Source organism: Sinohyriopsis cumingii, chromosome 11 (genome assembly GCF_028554795.1).
Source record: "Sinohyriopsis cumingii isolate HCF-2022 chromosome 11, ASM2855479v2, whole genome shotgun sequence".
Classification (NCBI taxonomy): domain Eukaryota; kingdom Metazoa; phylum Mollusca; class Bivalvia; order Unionida; family Unionidae; genus Sinohyriopsis; species Sinohyriopsis cumingii.
Window position 1 is genome coordinate 60875022 of NC_142971.1, and position 26266 is coordinate 60901287.

Sequence of the window (26266 nt, forward strand, 5' to 3'; positions counted from 1 at the left end):
AATGTTTAATCCAGATTTATACCCTGACTTTCTAGGAAAAGAAATGTTTAATCCAGATTTATGTCCCGACTTAAAAGGAAGAGAAATGCTTAACCCAGATTTATGTCCTGACTTGAAAGGAAATGAAATGTTTAATCCAGATTTATGTCCTGACTTCAAGAAATTTAAAATTCAAGACTCGTTTGCTGTATCAAAAAGCTCCTTTATGTGCTGAATACAAAAACTATCACATGTAGGTTAGAGATTGAAACAATCCATCAAACGTTTAAGTAACACGCATGGATAGATCTTTGCCCTATAATACATAGGAGTGGGTTATACAGGTATGACGAATTCTAATTTGTGCATTAATTGCTACCTCCTTATGGATGGTTCTACAGGAGGGATGTCATTTGCCTATAGATATAATCTTAAAAACCATGTCCTCCTCCTATTGTGAGAGAATGTTGGCCACTTTCAACCTCTTCACCTTAGATGTTGGCCCCTTTCCAGCACCTTACCTGAAAAATGATGTCTCCCTATTATGATGATAAAATGTTGGTCCAATTCAACCTCTACCTTTAAGAACCATATCCCCCCACTATCATGATAGAATGTTGGCCACTTTCAACCTCTACCATAAAACCCATCTCCCTATTATGATGATAAAATGTTGGTCCCTTTCAACCTCTACCTTAAAAACCATGTCTCTGTACTATTGTGACAGATTATTGGCCCTTGCAGCCTCCATCTGAAAAACTATGTCCCCCTAATATAATGATAGAATGTTGGCCCCTATCAACCTCATTACCTTATAAACCATGTCCTACCACTATCATGATAAAATGTTGGCCTCTTTGGACCTCATTAACTTTTTTTAAAAACCATGTCACCTTACTTTCTTTGTTGAACATTGACCCCTTTCAACCTCTTTATTTGAAAAACTAGGTCCCCCAACCAACATGATAGAATGTTGACCCCTTTCAACCTCTTTATCTTCAAAATCACATCCTCATGTATACTTTGCTGTGAAAAGATATCAAGGATTATGACTGGCAGAAAAATAGGCTTATGCACTAAGGTCATACTGAAAGAAAGAAATTTGGTTGCTGGCGGACACAGATGAATGGCAGAAATATCCATGTTAAATCTTCTGTGTGGCATTATTTTGGGGGATTTCATACTAGATGGTATCTAAGTAAATGTTTGTGCAAGAGGGCAATTCAAGGTAATATTGGTATTACGAGTGTGTATTATTTTATGTCAGTTGCATTGTGTATATTTAAATCTGACGGATACATGTTAAAGTAGCAACTGATCGAGGTATCTAATCATACCATTTATGATGATCACAGCAGTATGAAAATAGGTCACAGTGACATGCTTTGGTCACTTAAGGGTAGGATTCCTTTGAAATAAATATAACCTGCTGACAGTTTGTATGAAATATAAGGTCACAATGACAAACCTAATATACTGATAATTTTAGTATGAAATATAAGGTCACAGTCATCCACTACCATCTTCCAAACTTTGTTACAAACAATGACCAATTCAGGAATAGATCTTATTACTCTTGATTAACAGCTTAAAGTCACAAGGAGTCCAACATTGACTTAAATTTTTACAGAAGGAAGCTGTGGTCATTGATTAAGGGGTATTAATAACCAAGAAAAAGTGATGTTAGAAAAAAGCACACCTTTATACAAAGTTTTCACATTAAATTTGATGCTAAATAGTGAGGTCAAATACAAAAAGGTAGCCCAAAAGTATGCACAAGAAATGCAAGGCTGTATTTTGCTAGAGAAAAGCTATAAAAGCACCTATATAACTTGAATAATAGTCATAAGCTGCAGCTTGATTTACCTCCCTTGTGGGATAATTCTCTTAATTTGGTGTGTGTATGTGTGATTTGGACTTTTAACATAGCTTTCCTAATTTTTCAGTCATATCTCTATGATATCTACTATGCAACAGTTTATGGTGATGTCTAGCACTGAGGCATCGTGTCACAACATGTAACTTGTTGTACCACCTAGTCACATTATCCTGACACCAGGCCTACCAGTATTAACACTAAGCTCTTAATGCTGAGTGCCAAGCGAGGCAACTGTTAGTACGGTTTTATTAATTGTCTTTGTCTAAATCTGGTTTGTAGTAACAACAATTGATGTTGATGTTGATGTGGGGTTTAACGCCAGTTTTCAGCACACGATAGGCTATACATGGCGGCCAGTATTAATGGTGGAGGAAGAACCACCGACCCATGAGAAGCTACTGGCAAGCTTTCTCACATACCCACATTGGCTGAATCTGAGACTTGAACCAGTGCAGACAGAGGTGAGACAACAGTGATCTGTAACGGAGAGCGCTTTAGACCACTCGGCCACTCGGGGTCCCAACAACAATTGAGAGTATTTATATCCTTCAGTCATTCTCAGAACTGTGTCAAAATTTACTAAACTTAAGCTGAAGCTCATATCCGTTTGACTAGGATTGTATATTTATCAACCTCATAATGTAATGGGACTACTCAGTTTCATGTTAACATATTTTATCAAGACTCATTCCATATACTGAGTAAACAAATTTACACAGTAAAGACAGTTTACTGACATTGTTCATTTTGAATATTCTTTTGCAAATGATTCAGTAATTGATTTTGGACAAATGGTATAAATATATCCATGTTTTATTCCTTTTATTGTAGTACAGTCATGTAACACACAGAGGCTATTGCTATGTCTCTGATGCCTTTTCCTGCGATGGTTTCTCCTTTGGTGATTCTTTGCATGATTCCTGAATTCCAACATCTTTTAATGTCTCTTTAGAAGTGTCTTGGACAGTATTTTCCTTGCTGGTTTCTTGTTTGAACTGATAAAAAAGCAACAAATTTTATTTCCAAAAATTATTAACATTTTTTGAAATAAGAAAGATATGTGAAGTAGACCCACTTTGACTGACGTTTAATAGCCATACAGTTATCCCATGTATAATGCTGTTGTTTAGTTTAAATTTGTAGACAAAGCCTAATGCAAACCCATCTCCATGTACGATGCTTTTTTTGTTTTAATTTTTAGATGAGGACTGATGCAAACAGAAAGCAGGTTTAGTGTTTAAAATGAGAATTGTGTAAAGAAACACAGATTACACTTGACTGCAACATCTTAAGGTCAGCAACTGACCCACTGTTGAAACCAACAATTGAAGATGTTATACAAATCTCAGACAAGCTTAAATTATCTAAAAATAAGTTTCTGGGAAACTCGGACTGTTTGATTTTCAATTAACCTTTGATGAATGGTTGGGTCCTCAAAAATTCCTTTTTCACCCACCCTGACACTTTGTTCCTGAACAGATGTATGACAAAACTGTTCAAATAAAACTATAACAATGTGCTTCAGCTACCCTGGGAGTTCTAAAGAATGTAACTTGCTGCGAATGAAATCAATCTGGTTAGAATGTTCTATGTTACAATTTAAATCAATCAAATCAAAACAGTCTACAAATTAAAACAGTCTGTTACAATTTAAATCATCCTAAGCAGAACAGTCCATGTTACAATTTAAATCGATCTTATTTGAATAGTCCGTTACAATTTAAATCAACCTAAGCAGAACAATCCATGTTACAATTTAAATCAATCTAATCAGAATAGCCCATGTTACAATTAAAATCTATCAAATTAGAATAGTTGATGTTATAATTTAAATCTAATCAGAACAGTTCATATTACAATTTAAATCAATCTAATTAGAAGAGTCAGTGTTATAACTTAAATCAATGTAATTAGAAAAGTCCATGTTTAAATCAATTTAATTAGAATACTCTGCATTACAGTTTAAATCAATCTAATTAGAATAATCTGTGTTACAATTTAAATCAATCTAATCAGAACAGTTCATTTTACAATTTAAATTAATCTAATCAGAAGAGTCCATGTTATAATTTAAATCAATCTAATTAGAATAGTCTGTGTTACAATTTAAATTAATCTAATCAGAAGATTCCATGTTACAATTTAAATCAATCTAATTAGAATAGTCCATGTTACAGTTTAAATCACTCCAATTAGAATAGTCCTGTTACATTTTAAATAAATCTAATTAGAATAGTCCATGTTACAATTTAAATCAATCTAATTAGTACAGTCCATCTTACAATTTAAATCAATCTAATCAGAATATTCTGTGTTAGAATTGAAATAAATATAATCAGAACAGTTCATATTACAATTTAAATCTAATTAGAAATGTCTGTTACAATTTAATTCAATCTAATCAAAACAGTTCATGTTACAATCTAAATCAATCTAATTAGAATATTCTGTGTTAGAATTTTAAAAAATATAATCAGAACAGTTCATGTTACAATTTAAATCTAATTAGAATAGTCCATGTTACAATTTAAATAAAACTAATCAGAACAGTCTGCATTACAATTTAAATCAATCTAATTAGAATAGTCAGTGTAATAATTTAAATCAATCTAATTAGAACAGTATGTGTTATAATTATAATAAATCTAATTAGAATACTCCATGTTACAATTTAAATGAATCCAATCAGAATAGTTTGAGTTACAATTTAAATAAATGCAACTAGAATAGTCTGTGTTACAACTGAAATCAATCATGTGTTACAATTTAAATCAATCCAATCAGAATAGTCTGTGTTACAATTTAAATCAATCTAAGCAGAACAGTCTGTGTTATAATTAAAATCAATCTAATTAGAATAGTCTGTTACAATTTAAATCAATCTAAGCAGAACAGTCCATGTTGCAATTTAAATCAATCCAATCAGAACAGTCTGTGTTACAATTTAAATCAATCTAAGCAGAACAGTCTGTGTTACAATTTAAATCAATCTAATCAGAACAGTCCATGTTGAAATTTAAATCAATCCAATCAAAATAGTCTGTGTTACAATTTAAATCAATCTAGTTTGAACAATCTGTGACAAGCTTTAAATCAACTCTTATTAGAACAGTCTGTGTTACAAATTATTATGTGACTTCCTGTACCTTTTTTTTAATACTCTAATGACAACTGTTTTTAATGACTGCTCAAAAGCAGCATATATGTCTGGTGTTCAAATAATTTTGGCATTTTCTAAACATGAAGAAATTTACCACTTCTTTAAATTCTGATAAATCCCTTCTCATTGCATAGGCATCTTCTCCATCTGCATAATATTTGGGCTCAATCTCGCTTATCCTGAAAATTAAAATGTTGCATATTCAGTTCATTTTAAAATATTTCTTTCTTACATTTTATTCCTGTTTTTCACTACGAACAGATGTAAATTCAAAGAATTTCTTTGTTCCAATTTTTTCTATGTAAGAAAATATCCAAAGTAGCACGTCTGAGGTCTGATATCTTTGATTAACAGGAAATTTAAATAAAAATATAAAAAGGGGGTAGGGTCATGTGGGGTGATACCTTTGAAAAGCTATTCCATAAGAACCATGTGCAGCATCCCAAAAATTAATAGTGAAAGTCCCATGTCTCTAATAAAAAAATACTTATAACCAGAATATAATCAATGGCTGCAAAGCTCACTTCTATGACACATCTGGTAGTCTCCACCAACCATTTTAAATGGTAATTTACAAGGGTTGATCAATAAACACAGTAAAGGAAAAGTTACATCCATTCAACTTTTCCCATCTTGTGACCCGTTTCCAGCAGGTTATCTTGTGACAGCTTAGTAGAAACATGATGATTGCATCTTTTAGTTCTTCTCTGCTTTCATAATGGTTTCCCCATATCAAATCTTTCCATTCTGGATAAAGTCATGAATAACAAGGAGCTAAATCTAAGCTGTATGGTGAGTGACTTAGGGTTTCAACACCCACCAGGTCTTTGCAAGGTCTGCATCACAAATCTGCATGAATGTGTGGCTGCATTATGTTAGTGAAAATAATGCCGCCCCTCAGTAGGTCTGGACACATTCTGTGAAAATAATGCCACCCCTGAGTTAGGTCTGGACACTTATTATGAAAATAATGCCACCCCTGAGTAAGTCTGGACACCTTTTATGAAAATAAAGCCACCCCTGAGTAAGTCTGGACACCTTTTGTGAAAATAATGCCACCCCTGAGTAAGTCTGGAAACCTTTTATGAAAATAATCCCACCCCCGAGTAAGTCTGGACACCTTTTGTGAAAATAATCCCACCCCTGAGTAAGTCTGGACACCTTTTGTGAAAATAATGCTACCCCTCAGTAGGTCTGGACATTTTTTGCAGATAGTCTCACATATATTATATCTGATTACTGTGACATACTATTGTCCATTCACCATGTTCTTTGGTACTATGGCATGGTATTGTCTATTAATTGCAACAGTCTTTGGTACAATGTGGTTCAAACTTATTCCTTGAGTGTTGAAGAATATATTGTGCATAACCTTCAGATTTGGAAAGACACGTTTTTATAGAAGGTGGTGAATTTGTGTGCTTCCATACACTGGTCTGTCTCTTACTCTCAGGTTCATCCAAATTTCATGAGACACAATGATCTCATGTAACATGAAGATCTTTACCCTTAAACCCACTTGTTCTTTATCCTCCAAACTAGGCACAAACTCTGTATATTTTTAACTCATTGGTCAGAAATTCCTTTGAGCTTTGTATAAAATATCAAAATTGTCTGCTATCTCCTTGACAGTTACATAAATGTCTTCCTTCACACAACTTCCACAGAATTAACTATTTCTTTTGAATGAGATGTCCTTGTTATGCATTAAGAACTGACTATTTCTTTTGAATGAGATGTCCTTGTTATGCATTAAGAATTGACTATTTCTTCTGAATGAGATGTCCTTGTTATGCATTAAGAACTGACTATTTCTTCTGAATGAGATGTCCTTGTTATGCATTAAGAATTGACTATTTCTTTTGAATGAGATGTCCTTGTTATGCATTAAGAACTGACTATTTCTTCTGAATGAGATGTCCTTGTTATGCATTAAGAACTGACTATTTCTTCTGAATGAGATGTCCTTGTTATGCATTAAGAACTGACTATTTCTTCTGAATGAGATGTCCTTGTTATGCATTAAGAATTGACTATTTCTTTTGAATGAGATGTCCTTGTTATGCATTAAGAACTGACTATTTCTTTTGAATGAGATGTCCTTGTTATGCATTAAGAATTGACTATTTCTTCTGAATGAGATGTCCTTGTTATGCATTAAGAATTGACTATTTCTTCTGAATGAGATGTCCTTGTTATGCATTAAGAATTGACTATTTCTTTTGAATGAGATGTCCCTGGCATACATTATTTTATACCATCATTAGCAGTCTTTCTACTAAAACATTTCATCCAAACATTTCATCCATCTACTGATAACAGCAGGTACTTTAGGTCTGTAAACATTATCCAAGTCAGCTCTTATCTAAGTAAAAGAGTCTCTTAATTTTGCATAAAAATGTATAATCACTAAAATGGACTTATCTGCCATTTGCCACTGGATCTACAAAGATAATGTATTAAAAAAACGTCACTAAGCATGTTATGTCATCAACTTAAAAATGACATTACATGCTAAAGTGTGAGTTTTTAATTAAACAGAGGTGAATTTATATTTAGACATTTAGTTACTTCTTTTTGGAAGATATTGCATTTGTTCCTGAACTTTCTGATCAACCCATGTATCAAGCACAATAATACATTCATACTAAAGTGATCCCGATGACTGTCTCTGTGACTGGATATAAAAGACATAAAGCAGTAAAGAGAAAGAACATGATCTCAAAGTCTAAGAAATATAATGAGTGATAAAAACCAAAGATAATTTTTTTCATTATTCTTAAAATCTGCATCAGAATCTATTATTGTTATTATTATAGAGACATAAAAGCCAGGACATATTAAGCTACATCACCTCACCAAGTTTCATGATTCTGGGTATCATGATATGCATATAGCATGCCAAAAACTTGTGTAGTTGTGAGCTAATTGAAGAAAAAAAAAAGCCAGTAAAATACTATACACAGATCAGTAAGTTTCCTTTGTTACAAACACAGATGCATGCCATCATCAATTCCACTTTTCTAGCAGAGACAATGCCTGAGAAATTAATGAATGCTTATCTTTACAGATCACTTGCATGTTCAAGTGCATTCGAGTCTTGACTCGACCAAGGTCAGTATGTGACAAAGCTTGCCAACAGCTTCCCCATGGTCAGTGGTTCTTCCCAGACTCCTCCTTTACCAAATATATTGGCTGCCATGTATGGCATATTGTCAGGCTCAGAATAGCATTAAAGCCCAGAAATCACAGTCCAATTCTAATGGTATGCATACAGTATGCAAAAATCACAATCCAATTCTAACAGTATGCAAAAATCACAGTCCAATTCTAATGGTATACATACAGTATGCAAAAATCACAAATCATAATCCAAGTCTAACAGTATGCATACAGAATGCATAAATCACAAGTCACAACCCAATTCTAGCAGTATGCATACATATTTCAAAGAGGCAAACTAATAAGCCACATTTAATGTGTTGTAAATAAATCAAAAACAAAGATCAATAAAAAAAAATTGTATTTTATCTGAACCAAGATGCTTTGATTCTGGACCTACCAAATTTTGAATAAAAACATCTCACATCAAGGTCCAAATGTGGCAGCCTGCGTTGAGACTAACTTTCAATTGCTGAGGTTGTCCCTGTAGATGGCAAGACCAAGAACATGCCATAGAATATGTAGTACAACTGGAACATCCTTGCTGTCCAACATGGATGTGATTTGTCACAGTTTTTCTCTCGACTATAAGAGCTGTAAATATGTCTTTTAAAACTGATCTGAACCATTCTAATTAAAATCTACAGATTAAAAAAGCCAAAATTTAGACAAGATTTTCTAACATTTAATCATATCCCCGATGGTGTGGTATTAATGTGACAATTGTATCAGTAGAGTTAAGACTGCCAATGTAGGAAAAAAAACCTTCTACATACTGAAATTTTAGTGTATTTGTGTAGAGATGAAGTGCAGCTCTGTTGCTCTTTCGAACATGGAGGGAGACATATTTGGCATCAAAGTTTTCACACATGGCTCTTGATGCTTGATCCATTAGCTTCTGTGCCATCCCCAGACGTCTGTAGGACCGTTTCACAGCCTGAACAAAATAATAAATACATTAGAGCTGAAATGATTAACTGAACATTCAAATTCTCTTTGGTGAATATTCAAACAGATAATTAGTATTCAAATATTCAGTTTTTACCTTGCAAATTTGCTGCATTTTGCAAAAGAAACAAACAAGGTGAAATTAAACCATGCAATGCTGAACAAGTTTGCAAGGGAACAACTTTAAACGTAATAAATCAATTGAAATTCTCACTCACCCTAACCATAATGTTAAAATTGAGAAATGTTCACATTGCTTGCAACATCATGATTTCTATTCACTGCCATTGACGCACTCTTGAAAAGATAATAAGAAACACAGCAACAACATGGTATAGAATATTGGCCACATAAAAGTTGACAAGGCTTTAAGTATCAATCAGAAACCAAATGGAATTGAATTCAATTGGCTACTCCTCAAAGGCAATTTTTATTGTGAAAAACAAATCACTTCCAATATGTATTTAGTTTATAACGTGCCCGTATTTAACAGACCAAGTGTGCAAGAGTTAACAGACCAAGTAAGCAAGAGTTATTGCCCTTATATATTTCTGTCTCAAGCACTACTGGCATCCTCTCAGTTCTTGTCAATGAAACAAACATTTCCCTTTTCAAAATTAGTCATCATTATATTCTCAATACCTTAACAACCATTAAGTTTACTGTTGTCTTTACAAGAAACTAATGCAAAAGTAGTTTTACCGCAAATATGTGCCAAAGATCAAGAAATGACATCACAACTTTCATTAATTTGGCTGTACAAATTTTCCTGCAAATAATAACTACATTAACATTACCCTTGGAATAAATACAACTGATGTGCATAATTTATCACTCATTGAACTCTTAAATGCATCTGTATGATTATTAGCAGACCACAATATATGTCCATGCAACAATGGTCAGTATAATTTTCCCCCTACTGTATCGTAATGCACATGCACTGAGTTTGGCCAACAAAGAATGTGCTATCCCCTACAAAGTAATCTAAACAAAAGTTTTTAAAAAAAATAAATGCATATGCAAGTTAAAGGTGATTAATGCTTTTCAAACTTATGATGAAATTGACAGATGGTTAACACAACAGATAATTTACATAATTTTAACAATTTGAGTTTTGACAAGCATGCAAAGAACTGGTTGCTAATGAGAACCGGCAGGATTCCAGTATAAGAACAATTTTGGTCATAATGAATTTTAAAAACAACTAGGCGAAATTACAGTTGCACTCATTGAACTTTTACTCAGAATCATAAAAAAAGCATCAAAAAGGTTATTCAAAACTAACATGTGATTTCAGTTGACTCCAATGACTTGTGTTTTCAATACAAACGAAGAAAAAGACAGATTTAAAGCCTTATTAATGAATATTTTAAATCTATCGGAACAAATTCAATGGATATTGGAATAAGTAAAAGTGGTAACTGTTTCAGCTCTAAAATACACCAAACAACCAATCAAGAAATACACATTTGTTTTGGATATGAAAGTATGCAATCTTAAAGAGGCAGAAATTCAATTAGCTATTTTACTAAAGACCAAAAATTTAAAATCATACTTTGAAAAACTATGAATCATCTCAGGAACTAATTCATAATTTCAATATTATATTGTGTACGTCTGTCAGTTTTCGTTGTTTATTTAGAAAAGTAAGGTAAATCTATCAATTTGTTTTGTGTATGGAAAAAGTTCAGTTAAATATGTTAATCTGTACTGTGGACAGAGAAAGGTCAGGTAAATTTGATATTTTGCTGCTAATGGAGAAAAGTCAGATAATTCTGTCAACGTGCTTGTGGATTGAGAAGAATCAGGTAAATCTAATAATTTGTGTTTTTGGATGGAGAAGGGTCAGGTAAATCTGTTAATCTGTCTTCTGTATGGACAGGGGTCAGGTAAATCTATTATTTGTGTTGTGTATGAAGAAGGGTCAGGTAAATCTATTAATTATTTGTGTTGTGTATGGAGAAGGGTCAGGTAAATCTATTAATTATTTATGTTGTGTATGGAGAAGGGTCAGGTAAATCTATTAACTATTTGTGTTGTGTATGGAAAAGAATCAGCTAAATCTGTCAGTTTGCATTGGGTATGGACAAGAGTCAGTCAATCTGTCAGTTTGCATTGGGTATGGACAAGAGTCAGTCAATCTGTTAGTTTGCATTGGGTATGGACAAGAGTCAGTCATTCTGTCAGTTTGCATTGGGTATGGACAAGAGTCAGTCATTCTGTCAATTTGTTTTGAAAATGGAAAAGAGTTAGGTACAACTGTCATTTATGTTGTGCACTGAGACGAGTCATGTAAATATGTCAATTTTTGTGTTTGATTGAGTCAAGTCTGGTAAATCTGTCAAGTTGTGTGTTAGATTGAGAACAGTCAAGTAAATCTGTCAATCTGGATGAAGAAAAGTCAGGTAAGTCTATCAATTTGTGAATGGAGAAGTGTCAGGCAAATCTGTCAATTTGTGTTGTGGAGGAATTTCAGGTAAATATGTCAAATTGCATTGTAGATGGAGCGAGGTCAGGTACATTTGTGAATTTGTGGATGAAGGAGAATCAGGTAAAATGTGAATTTGTGGTTTAGTCTTAAACATTTAAACACATTTTTGTCAAAACCTCGCTTTTTTCCAAAAGACATTCCTAAAATGTCACCATGGTTACAATGTTGTTGATCTTCTGATCACTCATCTTCCCAGTGGAGAAAGTCAAACCAACATTTCTTGAAAATGTTGCATACATGAACAGGTTCTGTAAATTTCCACCAAGTGGTTTAAAAGGATATACAGTTATGGATAAAAAGCTAGATCAATGGACAGACGGACATTATAACAATATCCAACATACATTTGATGTGTGGTAATAATAAAATATGCTTTTAAGCATTAACATATTTAAGTAGATAAAGATTACTTTTTCACTGCCTAGTTATTTCCTGCATTTTCAAACTACATTTATCTTCAAGGTCAAAAATAGAGGTATCTGTTTTAAGTTATGAAACTGAAATAACTACTGACACACTTAGAATCAATATGCTCAATGACAGATCAAGAAAAGAAGAAAATAATTATTTGAAAGAAATATAAAAAAATTCTGTTTAAACTCTTTCATATTTAAAAGTTTTAAAATAAAAACATCAGAATTATACTTGCAGTCGAAACTCTCTAAAAAATAAACCGAAAGGGTATACAGGCAATCCTGCCCAATTTACATGTTACTTCAATTAATTATCCTAAAATTGTATTTCAAGGTATTCTACTTGACACTTCTCTGTCATAAATCTAAGGGCAAAGGTTTCATATAGATACACATATGCAGTTTAAATTTCTGAACTCTATTAAATGGAGTCTTTTTTAAAATATTCTTTTCTCTTTCCAGCTCTGTCTTGTTGATATGCTTGTTATCTCGTACTAACCAAATGATACATATAAATCCTTGTTCAACGTTTTGATTATCTGATCCATTGTATTATGATTGTAAAAAAATTAAAATACAAAAGACTGAACAAGCAGCTTGGCCTACACAGAAAACTCTTCAAAATACTTCCAAGACTGACACATTCAAATATGTAGATCCTCATTCTGAAATATTTCATTTAGAGATTAAGGTTGCTGAAAAACAACTTGTTTCTGTTTGGTCAAAAAAATTTAATTGTATACTGCACACAATTCATCATTAATATTTAAACTTATGAAGCAATCTATAAGCTTCTATGTTAATGTCAGGTCAGCTTGTTCTACACATAACAATGTGCATCAGTTTAGTCAAGGGAGGTAATACAGTCAGCAATTGTAGATAATCTAACTCTATAATTTTAACCGAATTTTAGGAATTCAGCTGGAGTACATTTTAGTGTGAAACATAAGGTTTAGTTTTTAAAATATTTCAATAAAAGTATGAAAAATTTACATTTTCAAAGATTTCTTCCATATCTGACATTTAATAAAAAAGGAGGCAAATTATACATTTATGATGACAGCAAAGCACATCATTAAGTCATTAATTAATCTACTGGGTGTATTGCAAAAGTCAGTTAATTTATCTTGATTGGTGCCTTTTTGTGTGCACTGGCAACAAAACTTCACACATCAAATACATCTGAACCTCCTGTATTATGAATAAAATATATATATTTATTCTAGGTTTGCTATGGGGTGTAACTTACGAGTGATGTGATGTGTCCATGTGGCACAGAGTCTTCGGGGTCCTCTTCCCTGTTATAATAAAACACAACTGGTTCTGAATTCTTCAAACCTATTAAGCAAGAAACCCTAACTCAAGCACACAAAGTCCCACAACATATTAAGCAAGAAACCCTAGTGCAAGCAAAGTCAAACCTTAGAGCAAGCACACAATATCCCAAACCTTTGAAGAGTCCATAAAATAAAACAAACACAGAACCTTCTGATTTTTCTTGACTTGGATATCTAAACTTGAGCCATATTTTGATGATATTAGTAAATATCACAGCTTATTTGGGGATTGTGAGCTAAATTTTGGGTTTCTTGTTCTCATATAAACAAATGTTTAAAATAAATTCTAGTGTGGAATGGTTAATTGAGTAAGTATGCAGCATTGCCATAAAGGCTGATAAGGAGATTATAAACTTTTACAATAAATATGAACTTTTCCAGCATAATATCCCTTGAATCAGTCATTGTTGAGTCAATTCATTGTCTTAATCCTGATCTGAAGGGCAGACATGATTGTTTATGCAGACAAGGAAACAAAAGAAAACCATGATGTAGTCTGACTCTACAATGACAGATTCAAAGCAAGTAACAATATGTCTTTAGAGTGGTAAAAAGCTCAGCGAATCCAATGATCATGTCATTCATATGTATGGAACCTGCTCATTATTTAAATTATGCAGTCTTGCTATCATATACCTCCAAGTTTGGCAAGCTTAGCCAATCAGTCTCCAGATTGGTGACAAGCTTAACCAATCAAAATCATATCAGAATTACTGTCTCCAAATTGGTGACAAGCTTGGGCAATCAAAATTATATTAGAAATACAGTCTCCTGAGTGGTGACAAGCTTAGCCAATCCAAATCATATCAGAAATACTGTCTCCAAATTGGTGACAAGCTTGGACAATCAAAATTATATTAGAAATACAGTCTCCTGAGTGGTGACAAGCATAGCCAATCAAAATCATATCAGAAATACAGCCTCCAGAATGGTGACAAGTTTAATCAATCAAAATCATATCAGAAATACAGTCTCTTGTGGGGTGACAAGCTTAGCCAATCCAATGCAAGATCACTTCATTAATATGCAAAGACAGAACTTATTACAGAACTTAACTGCTCAAGATCTTGATCATACAGGACCATATTCCAATCTGATCAGAAATATGGCCTCCGAAGTGTGAAAATGGAAAGGTTAACAGATGGATGATTAATGATGGATGATGGTCAATACAAGATGCAGGGTCATACCATATCCTCACATGGTCTTATGGCCAGGTGAGTCAAAAGTGTAAACTTTATTAAAATCCATACCATACTGGATATAACTGCATGGCCATACCATAAGCTCATTTTTGGTCTTAAACCCAGGTGAGCCAAAAGTGTCACAATAACTAGTCGTGACCTTAATAGAATCTATATCATACTGGATACCAGGTAGTGTAACCTGAACAGAATTCATATTATACTGGATATAAGAAAGCGTGTCCTTAATAAAATCCATACCATAATGAACATAAGGAATTGTAACCTTAATAGATTATATACCATATTGGATATAAAAGAGTTGTGACCTTAATAAAATCTGTACCATACTGGATATAACAGCTAGGCTATATCATAAGCTCACTTGGTTTTATATTGAGGTAAGCCAAAAGTGTGATGATAACAAGAAAAAGTTGTGACTTTAATGGAATCCATACCATATTGGATAACATATGAAAAGTTGTGACCTTCATAGAATCCATACAACATCATATATTGTTATGTATATTTAATTTTTTATTATTCGTTGCTTTTATTGTTGATTATATTTCATATACATTTGTATTTTGTAACTGACCTCCCTGACTAGAGAAATTTTTAGAAAAATATAATACATAGCTAACATTTCTCTGTGAGTATAGATTCAATATTAGCATCAACATAAATGGATTGTATAAATGTTTATCACAATCTGAGTCTAGGAGTTTTTGCATGGAAAATCCTGGTATACCTGATGTTTGCCATGTTTATTTTTAATTATAAGTTTAGTAATAGACCTATATTGTTGACAACTTAGAATGTTCTAGAAATGAACTTTTGACCCTGTACTATTGCGTCTCAGCTTTTATATAATGCTATTTACTTGAAATATTACCCATTCTTACTTTAAACCCATGAAGCAGACTCAGTCTTATTGCTGTTTTCATTATTTTATTTGGGTGGAAATATTTATTCAGATTATTATTCACTGGAAATACAAAGTGCTCATCAGTAATATTCTTGGACAGAAACATTAAGCTGGAATTATAGTGAATTCTTACAAGTACATTTTTGGACTATATTATTGTGATGCATCAAAAGAATGTTAGTACATCATCACACTCCAGGCCATCTGCATTACCACATCTGAGAATACAGGCACATCAACACATCCAATATTGGAACTTATTTGGAATACACTGGAATTCAAATGGAACTTCATACATTTTGGACTTGTGATAAAACTTTCATGACTATTTGGGATTTAATTCAAAATACTGTAAGGTTTTTTTAAAATTTTCACTTTGTATTCTAGAGAAACAAATTATTTGTTGAATCTTACAATACTTTCTGGTCTTTGCTCTTTTCTGTTAATTAGTTTAAGACATTAGTGTCCAAACAATATAAGAAAGTGCAACCTCAACTGCATCCATTCCATACTGGAAAGAAGAAAGTTGTGACCATAATAGATTTTATACCATACTGATACAAAAAAGTGTAACCTTAATAGACTTTATGTGTGTTTATTTGTGTGTTTGATTTGGATTTTAACATAGCTTTAACAATTTTTCAGACATATCACTATGATGTCTGCAGTGTGGCAGTTTGAAGTGATGTTTAGCACTGGGGCATCATGCTGCAGACATGTAGCATGACGTCTCACCCAGTCACATTATCCTGACACCAGACCGACCAGTCCTAACACTAACCTCTTAATGCTGAGTGCCAAGCGAGGCAGCTGTTAGTACCATTTTTATAAGTCTCCCTCATCATAGATGGATGCTCTAACCACTAGGCCCCCGGAGCGGTCCTGATAGATCGTATACCATACAGGATACAAGAAAGTGTGACAATTAAAGCTGTCAATGGGTATCTGAGTATTCGCTCATTGATAATTAAAAAATATCCAAGTCCAGATCAAAGACATAAGGAGCCAGCAAGACACACAATAAGGATATCATATCAAGGCTCATGTAATGTGACTATTGGCTGCTGCACGTTTATCCACTGTTAGACCTCCCATCAAATGTCCTTATTTTCTATTTATAGGAACTGTAATGAAACAGTTCCAAGAAAACAGACGGGTTTCTTGAATGTGAAACCATGTGTCAGACAGATTTGTTATTTTTTTTTATTCAACATACATTGCAGGCCAGTCTAAAGTAAAAATATAAACTGTGCCAGATGTTATGAGAAATGGGCTTTATTGATGTGACTCATGGATGTATAAGACTGAATGATGTTAGTATGATTCTGTCAAACTTGCTTCATCAGGAAAAGGCCAAGTCAATAGCACATTAAAAAATTTTGAAAGAATTTGATAGCAATGTAATAAATTCATTATTGGACATTTTCAGTGAAAGTAAGATATGCAGACTAGTTAAAGTGAGTGTTATGCATAAATAGCTTATCAATTTGTTTTTTGTCTATCTCTCATACTGACTATAATCCAAATAAAACTGCCAATCCAGGTAAGTAGCAACAATAAATGTATGTTTTTCACACAGTTTTCTGTAATTATGGCATGTGATATGTAGATTGCTTTCTTATATTCTGATTACACTTTTTTGCTACTTATATTAGTAATAATTACACTTATACCTCTCTTGGGGAAATGGCATGTATGAGCCTACAGCAAAGCAGGCCAGGTTCATATTTAATACAATCTCCCTTGATCAGGTACCAGGGTAATCAATCAATAGGTATCTGGTAGAAGTTTCCTATAATTATGACATCTTTAGTAACCATAACACAATCCATACCAATTCTGGATATAAGAAATTGTGGCCTTAACAGAATCCATACTATATCAAATATAATAGCAGAGAAATTATGCCATTATGTATCTTTTCAGAAAAATAACCTATTTAGAGCTCAGACATTTTGTATTAAAACTATAAGTAAATATACGATTTCTGCCATTTGTAAGGATGGTGACTTTATTAATCCAGTTGCCATAAAGAAGATGTCCTGAGAAAAATTACTAGCATGTATTTATTTCTAAAACTTACCTTTGATTGTTACATTATTTTCAGCCTTGTATCAAAACTATTTATATCACTGAAGTCTGAAAATCTAAATATTAGCTTTAACATAAATCAATAAAACTAATTAAAAGTACAAGAAGATTGGTTTGTTAATCTTGGTATACTCACATCTTAGCCAAGACATAACCGACTATTTTTCCACTTTCATCCTCGGCTACATACGACAACTGAAACATAAAATTCAACTGGTCATAAAAACATTCAGTGTACTTCTTAAAAATCTAAAACAACATGTATATGTTGTAATATAATAAATAAAATAAGGTCCTTTTTTAATTTTGGAGGTGGGATGCAGACCAACTGGCAAACTTACAGACAAAGAAATGATACAAAAATTCTGCTAAACATGTTCTTGTCTTTTAAATGAATGCCAGAACATGAAAAAAAGACAGCAAGTAATTTGCTAACATCAGTTGCTCTGCAAAATAATTTTATTAATATTTGAAATCTGAACCTCTGATGATACTTCTCACACTCTTACGGCATTTCTTTTAATGATTTTCTCACACTCTGACATCATATATTACAGTTTACAAAAACTTTTCCCAATAAAAGGTATTCATCAAAAGGGTGTATGCTATCTTAATGTCAATTCAATTTTGATGTTTTATATCTGAATCTGAACAGGTTACATACATTACAAGAGACCATGATATATAATCAATAAAGAGTAAAAATAACTATCCCCCTAAGGTATGCCTTCACTCAAATAATATCTCTCATCCACCCAAGTTATAGTTCCTCCTCCTGATAATCACCATATACAGTATCTCTCGCATGTATTTTTCAAAACTCCATGCAACACAGTGGGTGACTTAATCCCTTCACGTTTCACTCCGTGATAATGCTCCACTACAGAGCAATAAAGTACTAACAAATCACCACTGTGCCTCAGTTGGTGCACCAATGGCATCTCCACAATGGTGCGGCTGATTGGCATTATTGGTTGACATTTGAACAGCTAATCAATGAAGACCATCCATGGAAAGACCGACACATCAAGAGTAATTCACATTCAAATACCATTTCACCAATCAGTGATCTTATTTTGATCATATACATGGGCAATAGAAATTAATTTGAAAACGTCTTTTTTATTTTTTGTTACACACTGACTTGACGATAGGTTTACCATGTTGAGGTTCTCTTGAATAGTATAAATTTATCCTACTGTTAAAAAATGAAAAGTAATCCTGAAGTATGGATAATTAAATTCCAGACAGCATCAGCTTCTGTTTAGAACACAAGCAACAAAAAAAAAGAAAACAAAGAATTTACACTTAAATGCAAACCAAATGTTTAGTCCTCAAGCAGTAATGGCCCTGTTACAAGACTGAATATACATGTGCACAACTACCAACTAGTTCAATTATGAATGCACCTGTACCATAATGGGATTGGCCATTTAATTGCATGGAGCTAAATTATTATTTCTGACTGTGGTATTTTTGTAAATTTCATTCATTACAAGATAAGTTTGTTTCAAGTAAAGCAAGAAATGGCATAGTATTCTTTTTTGTACCACAAATCAGAACAAGACAATAGTTTTCAATCACTTACCCTCCCCTTTTAGAAACTTATATGGTCTCTCCCTAATAAAGACTTTGCTTCAGAGGATATTCAGCAGAAATCAAGGCAGCAACTATCGTAAACACTGTTATGAAATGTTATCACCAGAAGATGTCAAAGTTTGGGAAAGGTGGATGTCTAACATGAATAACTTCTCAAGTTGCATGTTGTTGTTGTTGTTGTGGGGTTTAACGCCATTTTTCAGCACACGATAGGCTATACATGGCGGCCAGTATTAATGGTGGAGGAAGAACCCGGGAAAACCCCGGAAAGAACCACCGACCCACGAGAAGCTACTGGCAAGCTTTCTCACATACCCACATTGGCTGAATCTTAGGCTCAAACCGCCGCAGACAGAGGTGAGATGGCAGTGATCCGTAACGAAGAGCGCTTTAGATCACTCAGCCACTCGGGGCCCCCAAGTTGCATGTAATACATGTAGCTCAAATTATGGTGCAGTAAAACAAACCGAAAAGGTTATACTGATTGAAATCTGGATAGTCGATGGATGATGACTCTATCACAAGATTGATTATACATACTTGTTCAATTTTAACTACACATGTACTGCAAGGGACTGGCCATTTATGTGGCAAGCTTTTTCTGACTGGGATAATGTTTTGTTATTACATTCAACAAAAGATAAATTTATTTCAAATAAGAAAAGGAATGATATGGCTTAATTGTTATAATATCAAATCTCAAGTATGAATCACACTTATAATCCTATGATTGGATGTGAGTAGTACAAAATATTACTGAGACCTAGTCAGGGCCACTACACCACCCCAAAAGAAACAAATTGTACACCCACAAACGTAGTCACTTCTCACCTAAAATCTGACTATCATTTTATTCTTATTTATTGGGTATTATGTTATACTTTGAGTACAGAGAGATGCTGACTTTTGCTTTTGGAGCCCATTGGAGGAAAGCTGGGGCCCTTTTGAACTTTTGCCCCCCCCCCCCCCCGACCTGCTCTGACTGCTCATGCATGGGGTAACTATTAGAACTTGTGCAATCTTGTTTCACATCAGTCAACTGTGAATGTGATTTTGTTGTAAATTGTTTGAAATATATCGTTTGATATTCTTTTCACTGCAGAGTGGAATAATACAGAATTACATATGATACTTAACAAAGCATATTGCATGAATTGCAACAGAAATAAGGAAATGAATTCATCTGTACATGCTGATAACGTAATATTGAGAGATTTAAAATAAAAATAAGATTCACTGCACCAATTGTACTCAAAACAGGTCCATTAGCACTTTCTGAAGTTTTTGTTTTGGTAAGGAGATGACTTCATACTAAAAAGCAGAGAAAACTAAATCAATTTTAGATGCATGTAGAGACCAAATGTGGTATTATTGCTACTGATAGGTCTTTTATATACATAAAGCCATGTTAAATAAATGTAAATTTTATAGGTATATTTGACACCTACCATTTTATCAATCAAAAGAGAGAGAGACATGAGGAATCAATCCCATGTCTTCCAATGAATCAATTTTAGCTGAAAACCAGTATATCAAACATAGAAATCAGCTGAATGCTATTAAAAGAAAATGGTTTGCATGTTTTATTTTAATTTTATTTTTTGTCTCAACAACCAAACGCTCCAACAACCTAAAACCGGAAACTGCACTGAAATAATTAAACATCTTAGATCTATATTATGATTAGGTTATTGATACATCATTTCAATATGATTATTTTGTTTCTAAATGTTGTTTTTATATTTTCCTTACAAGAATGATCAAATAGTATGACACATGTTGATACAACAAAACAGAATGCCTTATATTTGTCGAACATTTAAGATTTGCCAATTTTCCATATTGTTATTCATTTCAACAATACAATGAGGTCAGAATGATTAAAAACAATGACCAAACTTCCACTTTTAATGACGGAACCATTTTTTGAGCTGTAAACTAAAATGCACCAAGTCACATGACTTCATGATAGAAACATGCCTTTCCCATACTGAAATTGACCGTCTTCTAATTTTATAATAGTGTTTACAGTGGTCACTATCTTTCTTCTGTACAACATCTGCTCAAGTTAATTCTTTATTAGGGAGAGACCATTCAAGTTTTCAAAGTGTGACATCATTGGAAACATTTTTATCTTGTGATGCATGAAAGGATTGAGAAAAAAAATGCCACTGTTAAAAGGACCATAAATTAACTGATCAGTCACATACAGTATACAGTATAAATACAGTTGGAACTGAACTAAAGTTTGTAGCTGTGTACATGTATCTTCAGCATCGGGACTAAGTCATTATTTTCAAGGACTAAACATGTGGGTCACACTGAAGTGTAAATTCAGTGTTGTTCTTGTCTTTTTTTGGGGGGGTTATTGGATTTTAAAAAAACAGAAGCAGCTGTCATCAGGAATTTAAAATGTACATACCTCAAAGGATTACTTTTCCTGTTTAAACAGCAGCACTGTTCAAGAAAAGACCAACAATGTCTAGTCAAGTCTGTGCGTAAGTTTGTTAAGATTTCTTCAAATAAAGTAAAAGCATCAACTTCTTGCAAAATGTATTAATCAGCCTTTTGTAAACGAAAAAAGTACAGTACATATTAGTACAGTTTTCGAGACATTACAACTAAGTATTACCAAATATTTAATTTGGCACCATATCTATTACATAGACTTCATTAGAACTAGGAAATGTGTATAATCTGATAACAATGCAGATAAACTGGCATATCTCCGTCTCCCGCTCTCTCTCTCTCACAACCTCTAAAGAGCATACTTGCAGGGGTCATACACAGTAAGCCATGCTCATTTGACCACGTCCACTCATCAGTGGTCGTCCTCAACAACTCCATGAGAAAGCATGGTATGCAGATCAATTCTCTGCGAGCCATGGTGGCAAATCTGTCAGGACATGAGGAGAGATGATGGAGGGTCTTCTTCTTAGTCGTCTCCACTCACTTTCAATCACCACCACTTTGTGCAGGGTTCTGAAAACACATGTTAGCTGTACTGTATTTATTTTACATCCACTCACAATCTAGTATCTTCCTTAAATGGCCAAAATCAACCTTTCCATCCAATGGCTGACTATAAAAGGATGTGTAAATTTAATACTCAATATAAGACCTGATTCCAACTTTATCCTAGATGTCACTGGGGTTTAGTCAAAGGCAAACCTCTTTTTACCTGAGGCCAGGATAGGCCATGATAAAAGTAATATTTCATCTGATAGTTCTCAGGCAAGCAAAGCAGGTTGCAGTGCTGCATGTTCATCAGGTCCTCAGGCTGAAAGATAAAACAAAAATTCTTATGAACTTTAATATGACCTTACTAGGGGTTCTATATCACTTATGTAAGTCTTGAATATTGTTCATCAGCCTCAAGTCTCCACAACAAGGACATGATCAACAAGATCAAATCAGTATCACGTTGGCACAGGAACAACCAATATTAATCCTAGAATACCTACAGTGGGAACCAAGTGTGTCCAGAAAAGCCAAACTCAATTAATGGTATTCTAGCAATTAATTTCTTGAATACCTTCAATGTAAATAACTTTTGTGCAGGAAAGCCAAAAATCAATTAATGACATTCTAGCAATTGCCAAAAATCAATTAATGATATCCTACAAAAACAAACAAAAAAAAAGAACAACTTTTACCCTTCTGCTCATGCGCAAGCAAAATAACCAATGGAAAATGATGTTTCTAACACAACTAGACATTAGTTTCATGGAAAATCTGTTGAAAGCCGATGTATTATGATGTATTCAGAAATAGCCCCCCAAATGTCTTTTCTATGCACATTTCAGGAAAAAACAACAAAAACCTCTGGGGCCGAATGAGTTACGGGGAGAATTTTGGTGACATCACCAAATCGGAATATTACTTATTTATTTCATCATTAGTGCATCAGTACTGCACATAAGTTACAAAAAGAGCCATTCTTTGACAATTTCTAAGAAATTTCCATAAACTTGATTAACCGATTTGGCCCCGATCCCATCTGTAGGCGTGATGAAGTTGTACCCTACTTCCAAGCTCTGCAGCATCAAGGTCATTTAAGATACACCAATGTGGGTGGTATTAAAAAAACAACAGACAGATATAGCTCTAAAATGATATCAAATAATCTGGAAGTTCTAGTTGTACTACAAAATACAGAGAGAAAAAAATCATTTTTTGGACCCATTTTTTTTCCACCCAAAATTCGCTCGGTCGGAATGCGATTTTGTGTCCAGATTTTAGACCTTTTGGCCTCAGATCTCAGGCATACCAATCTTAACTGCACACAGACAGGTGAACCTTTGCAAAAACTAAGATAAGGTGGGCATTTGGAATAAATTGGGGTCTCCATATGAAAATGATGGGTCCATAAAGAAAAAAAAAAGAACTCCAACTTTTACCCTTCTGCTCATGCGCAAGCAAAATAACCAATGGAAAATGATGTTTCCCATACAGCTAGGCATTAGTCTCATAGAAAATCTGTTGAAAGCCGATGTATTACGATGTATTCAGAAACAGCCACCCCCCCCATGTCTTTCCTATGCACATTTCAGGCAAAAACGACAAAAACCTCTGGGGCCGAACGAGTTAATATTATATTTTTGACATGCAATCTATGAACAATTTATAGCAACAAGGATTTATTTTATCTGACATGGGTATAAAGTATGTGAACTTATTTTGATTTCTTTCGAGGAATGGTGATGTGCAAATTGTAAGTAAATATTTTCAAGATCATGGCCACCATGAGAAGTGCTGTGTATTGGCCAAAACTTCTAAGTTTTCACATTTAATGCTTATGAATAACCTTTCTGTATAGGTAGGGGCAGATTAAACAGGCCTACCACTTTTTCAGAACATACTAACATTTCTGCTGATTTCAGCCTGTACTGTAGTTACAATCAGCCAGCAATTTTAAAAATTCTTAAACATTCCATCCATGTTCTACTTGTCTTGTGTTTAAAATTTGTGGGTTTTTTTTTAAGCCTGTAGAATATTAAATAGAGAAAAGACAGTGTTGGAAAGATTTGTGACTTGAGTGGAATAAGCATGGACCCTTAAGACTGAAAGAATTTTTAACACAAAATGTTTTCCAAATTACAAAATATAAAAAAAAATCATGGATTTCCTCTGATTTTGCTAGCTTGTCCTATTTTTATCTCCTATTGTACAACTTACGCTAGTCTTACAATGTAAGACGAATCACATGTTATTTATGTTTCGAGCACAAAAACAAATATACAGTAACATTTAACATTATAATGGTGTAGGACTAAACTTACGCGAACCGTAAACAAAAATGAATTCATTTTCTAAACATTTCGATTCAAGGCATATTGGAGAAAACTAGACACTTGTTGGCCGATTTAGAAGAATCAACGATTAGTGGACCGGACGGAAAAGTTTTATGTATATTATTTATTTTTTTTTTTTCTTCTTCTCTCTCCCCCCCCCCCCCATTTTCTGCTATTTCCTACTCAAAAGCCTGTTAATAGACGTGCCGGCCTACACCAAGCAAACGTCAGGGCAGAGAGAGAGAGAGAGAGAGAGAGAGAGAGAGAGAGAGAGAGAGAGAGAGAGAGATTACTGTTGCACATCGAATGTTCATCTTGGCTAATCTGATATTTGGCAAAGTATAAGCCCTACAATATTCTCTCGTCGAAAGGTGCTACCGGAAACAAATCTGACCCTTCTAACGACACCAAATCATTGAATTTTCAAATAATTAATGCGTTTAAATAAGTTAAAGATACTATTTTTAAAACATTTTCACGAAAACATAATTCATTGAAATAAACATTTCACTGTGAGATATCATCTTTTACGACACTTATACCAGTGGTATTATGTACTATGGCGAGAGTGACGCATGTAAGGTGAAATTGTTTGTCTGTGAAACATGCACAGTGGAGAGAATGTTGGCATAACTATATGCTGCTTTAATCTAATGTGCCTGACTTTGGATACTGTACTTCTGAAAATTGTACATTATCTAAGTAAACTACTTACTAAAATGACTGCTCCCTCGTGCTAATAATAATAATAATAATGAGGACTTTGTAAAGCGCCTAATCTTTAGAAGCTCTAAGCGCTTTACAACATTAGACAACACCTATAAGATAAAAAACATATAATGATATGATTACAAAAACAAACACCATGAAATTAGAAAACATTAAAAAAAACATGCTGAGAATATTTAAGATAGGAAACATTATTAGGACTTTAAGTTTGTTCTTGCAGTCGAAATAAGTGAGTTTTGAGAACTCTCTTGAATGTGATCACTTTGTCTTTGTGTTTCAGTTAAGTGGGCAATTCATTCCACTTTACTGGGCCCTGGTATGCAAAAGAACGCTGTCCATATGACTTTTGTTTTCATAGTGGGAATAATGAGTATACGCTTGTCAGAAGAGGAGCGTAAGTATCTTGCTGGTGTGTACACATGGATGAGGTCGGATAGGTTTGTTGGACTAGAGTCCGACAGTGAAATGTAGCACAGAGAACAAATCTTGTGTTTGATTCTGGATCGAATGGATAGCCAGTGTAGGGTACAGAGCAGCGTGGAGGTGTGATCTGATCATGGTACTCTAAGTATGATCCGAGCAGCTGTATTTTGAACTTTTTGAAGTTTCTGGAGCAGATATTGAGATGAACCAGACAGAACTTAGTTACAATAGTCCAGTCTTGAAAGTACTAATGAACACACAAGTGTTTTAGTAGCATCAACTGAAAGATATTTGCGAATTGAGCTGATGCGTCTCAGCTCAAGATATGCAGCCTTGCATATGTTCATAACATGTTAGTGCAATGTGAGAGTACTGTCCAGAGTAACACCTAGGTTTCGTACTGATTGCATGAATTTAATGTTGGTGCTGCTGATATTTATTGTTTGAGGTAAAGTATGTGAATGAGAAAGTCTTTGTGTTGTGATCAGAATGTCCTCAGTTTTATCATCATTCATCTGCAGCTTGTTACATGTCATCCATGATTTCACATCAGAAATGCACCTCTCTACACCTTGGATGGTAGCATCAACTTCAGTGGGGTGGCTAGGTTTGTATATTTGGGTGTCATCAGCGTACAATTGGTGAG

General features: G+C 33.8%; 1 protein-coding gene across 1 annotated transcript; it reads right to left on the bottom strand.

Moving 5' to 3' along the window:
- Positions 1 to 2655: 2655 nt before the first annotated feature.
- LOC149788543 (N-alpha-acetyltransferase 11-like) lies at positions 2656 to 24859 on the bottom strand. Its single transcript, XM_089974567.1, has 7 exons — positions 24762 to 24859; positions 22356 to 22454; positions 17712 to 17770; positions 13285 to 13333; positions 8957 to 9117; positions 5113 to 5197; positions 2656 to 2853 (listed from the first exon to the last, which is right to left on the bottom strand). The coding sequence occupies exons 1-7, from the start codon at positions 24780 to 24782 to the stop codon at positions 2719 to 2721; spliced, it is 609 nt and encodes a 202-aa protein (XP_089830693.1). The 5' UTR covers positions 24783 to 24859; the 3' UTR covers positions 2656 to 2718.
- Between the last annotated feature and the right edge of the window lie 1407 nt (positions 24860 to 26266).

Bases quoted from the DNA above. Each gene is read 5' to 3' on its own strand.
- LOC149788543 (XM_089974567.1), bottom strand. From the start codon at position 24,782: ATGAACATTCGATGTGCAACA. The intron at 22,455-24,761 runs GTAATCTCTCTC...TTTATCTTTCAG, and splicing joins TGAACATTCGATGTGCAACA to CCTGAGGACCTGATGAACAT. The intron at 5,198-8,956 runs GTATGTAGAAGG...TTTAATTTTCAG, and splicing joins ACAAATACACTAAAATTTCA to GATAAGCGAGATTGAGCCCA.